Raw genomic sequence first — 1849 nt, 5'->3', positions numbered from 1 at the left:
GGAGAAAGCTGAAAAGGATGAGTTGGAAGCTAAGGAGAAAAGAAAGGAGCCTGTGACCAGTTCTGGACCATCTGGGAACCAGAATAACTTTAAGTAGCAAAAGTTTAATCACCACCAAGGTAATAACTTCCAGAACAATAGAAACAACCAAGGTGGGCGAAACTTTCCTAGGGGAAATAGGAATCAGCTTGAAGATCATAATCAAAGGATATACTATTGCAAGAGATGTTCTAACAATCACCCAGGAAGAGACTGTGAGGGTAACTTAGTCACTTGTAACTTGTGCAACAAGCAAGGACACAGGGCGTACGAGTGTTTCTCTAAGAATAGGGGGGTCAAGGAAACAATCAGTTTAAGCATAATGGACATAACTGAAACCAGCATAAAGGAGGTCTAGGTAGTACTATGAATCAAGTGAACAAGGGGGCGCAGTTTTAGAGTGGGAATAAGAATACCAATGGTGGGAACACACAAGTCAAGGGTGGAACACCAGGGAAGCTCAATGTGATGGGATTGCGTGAGGCTAACGCAGTGAGAGATGTCATTACCGGTGCATTTTCTATAAACTCAATTCTTGTTAAAGTTTTATTTGATTCTGGTGCAACATATTCATTCATTTCTAAAAATATACTTCCAAAATTGCTGCATTGTCCAAAAACTATAGATGATATAGATATTCCTATAGAACTTCTAACTGGGGGTGTAGTTCATTGTGCTAGGATTTATAAGGACATTCCTATAAAGATTAAGAGGAAAGAATTTAGGTCCAACTTAATCGAATTTGAATTAGGAGACCTCGATATAATTCTAGGGATGGATTGGTTATGTCGGTATAATGCTGAGATCCGATGGTCAGTTAAAGAAAATCCACTTGAAAACGGCTCATGGAGAGCTCGTAACCCATTGGAGGCACAGAAAACCCAGGCAAACTTAGATTATTTCTTTAATGAAGTTGGAGTATGAGGAACCATCTAAGCCTGAGGATATTGAAGTAGTGAATGAATTTTTAGATGTGTTTCCAGAAGATTCCAGGTATGCCACCAAAAGGAACCATAGATTTCACTATAGACTTAGTACCTAGAACAACACCTATCTTTAAGGCACTATACAGGATGGCACCTGCAGAGATGAGTGAGTTAAAGGGAAAATTATAGGATTTATTGGAGAAGGGGTACATAAGACCAAGTGCATCACCATAGGGAGCTCATGTATTGTTTGTGAAAAAGAAAGATGGTAACATGAGGCTATGCATCGATTATAGGGAGTTAAACAAGGTAACCATCAAGAACAAATAACCTTTGCCTAGGATAGATGACTTGTTCGACTAGTTGAAAGGTTCAGTAGTATTTTCTAAGATTGATTTGAGGTGTGGATAGCATCAACTACGAATTGCGAAAGAGGACATTCTGAAAACGACATTTAGGACGAGGTATGAACACTATGAGTTTACAGTAATGCCTTTTGGGTTAACAAATGCACCTGCAATCTTCATGGACTTGATGAATAGAGTGTTTCAACCTCTCCTAGAACAATTTGTTGTAGTGTTTATTGATTACATTTTAGTTTACTCAAAGAATAGAGAGGACCATGCAGAGCATTTGAGATCATTGTTATCTACTTTAAGGACTAACCAGTTGTATGCCAAATTCTCGAAGTGTGAGTTTTGGTTGGAGAAGATAGCATTTTTAGGACATTTCATATCTAAGGAAGGAGTAGAAGTAGACCTTGCAAAGATAGAAGTTGTGAAGGAGTGGCCTATATCTATGAATGTGTCGAATATTCGAAGTTTCTTAGGCCTAAATGGATATTACAGGCGATTTGTGTAGGACTTTTCAAAGATAGCTAGACC

At 38.6% G+C, this 1849-nt stretch overlaps 1 protein-coding gene across 1 annotated transcript; it reads left to right on the top strand.

Annotated features, from left to right (window-relative positions):
- The first annotated feature begins 507 nt into the window (after positions 1-507).
- Positions 508-963, top strand: LOC110734818. The gene has a single exon (XM_021914964.1). The coding sequence runs from the start codon at positions 508-510 to the stop codon at positions 961-963; it is 456 nt and encodes a 151-aa protein (XP_021770656.1).
- Positions 964-1849: the final 886 nt, after the last annotated feature.

This window comes from Chenopodium quinoa, unplaced genomic scaffold (genome assembly GCF_001683475.1).
Source record: "Chenopodium quinoa cultivar QQ74 unplaced genomic scaffold, ASM168347v1, whole genome shotgun sequence".
Classification (NCBI taxonomy): Eukaryota; Viridiplantae; Streptophyta; class Magnoliopsida; order Caryophyllales; family Amaranthaceae; genus Chenopodium; species Chenopodium quinoa.
This window is presented reverse-complemented; position numbering and strand designations above follow the sequence as displayed.

Coding starts and splice junctions, on each gene's coding strand:
- LOC110734818 (XM_021914964.1), top strand. CDS start 508: ATGGGATTGCGTGAGGCTAACGCAGTGAGAGATGTCATTACCGGTGCA.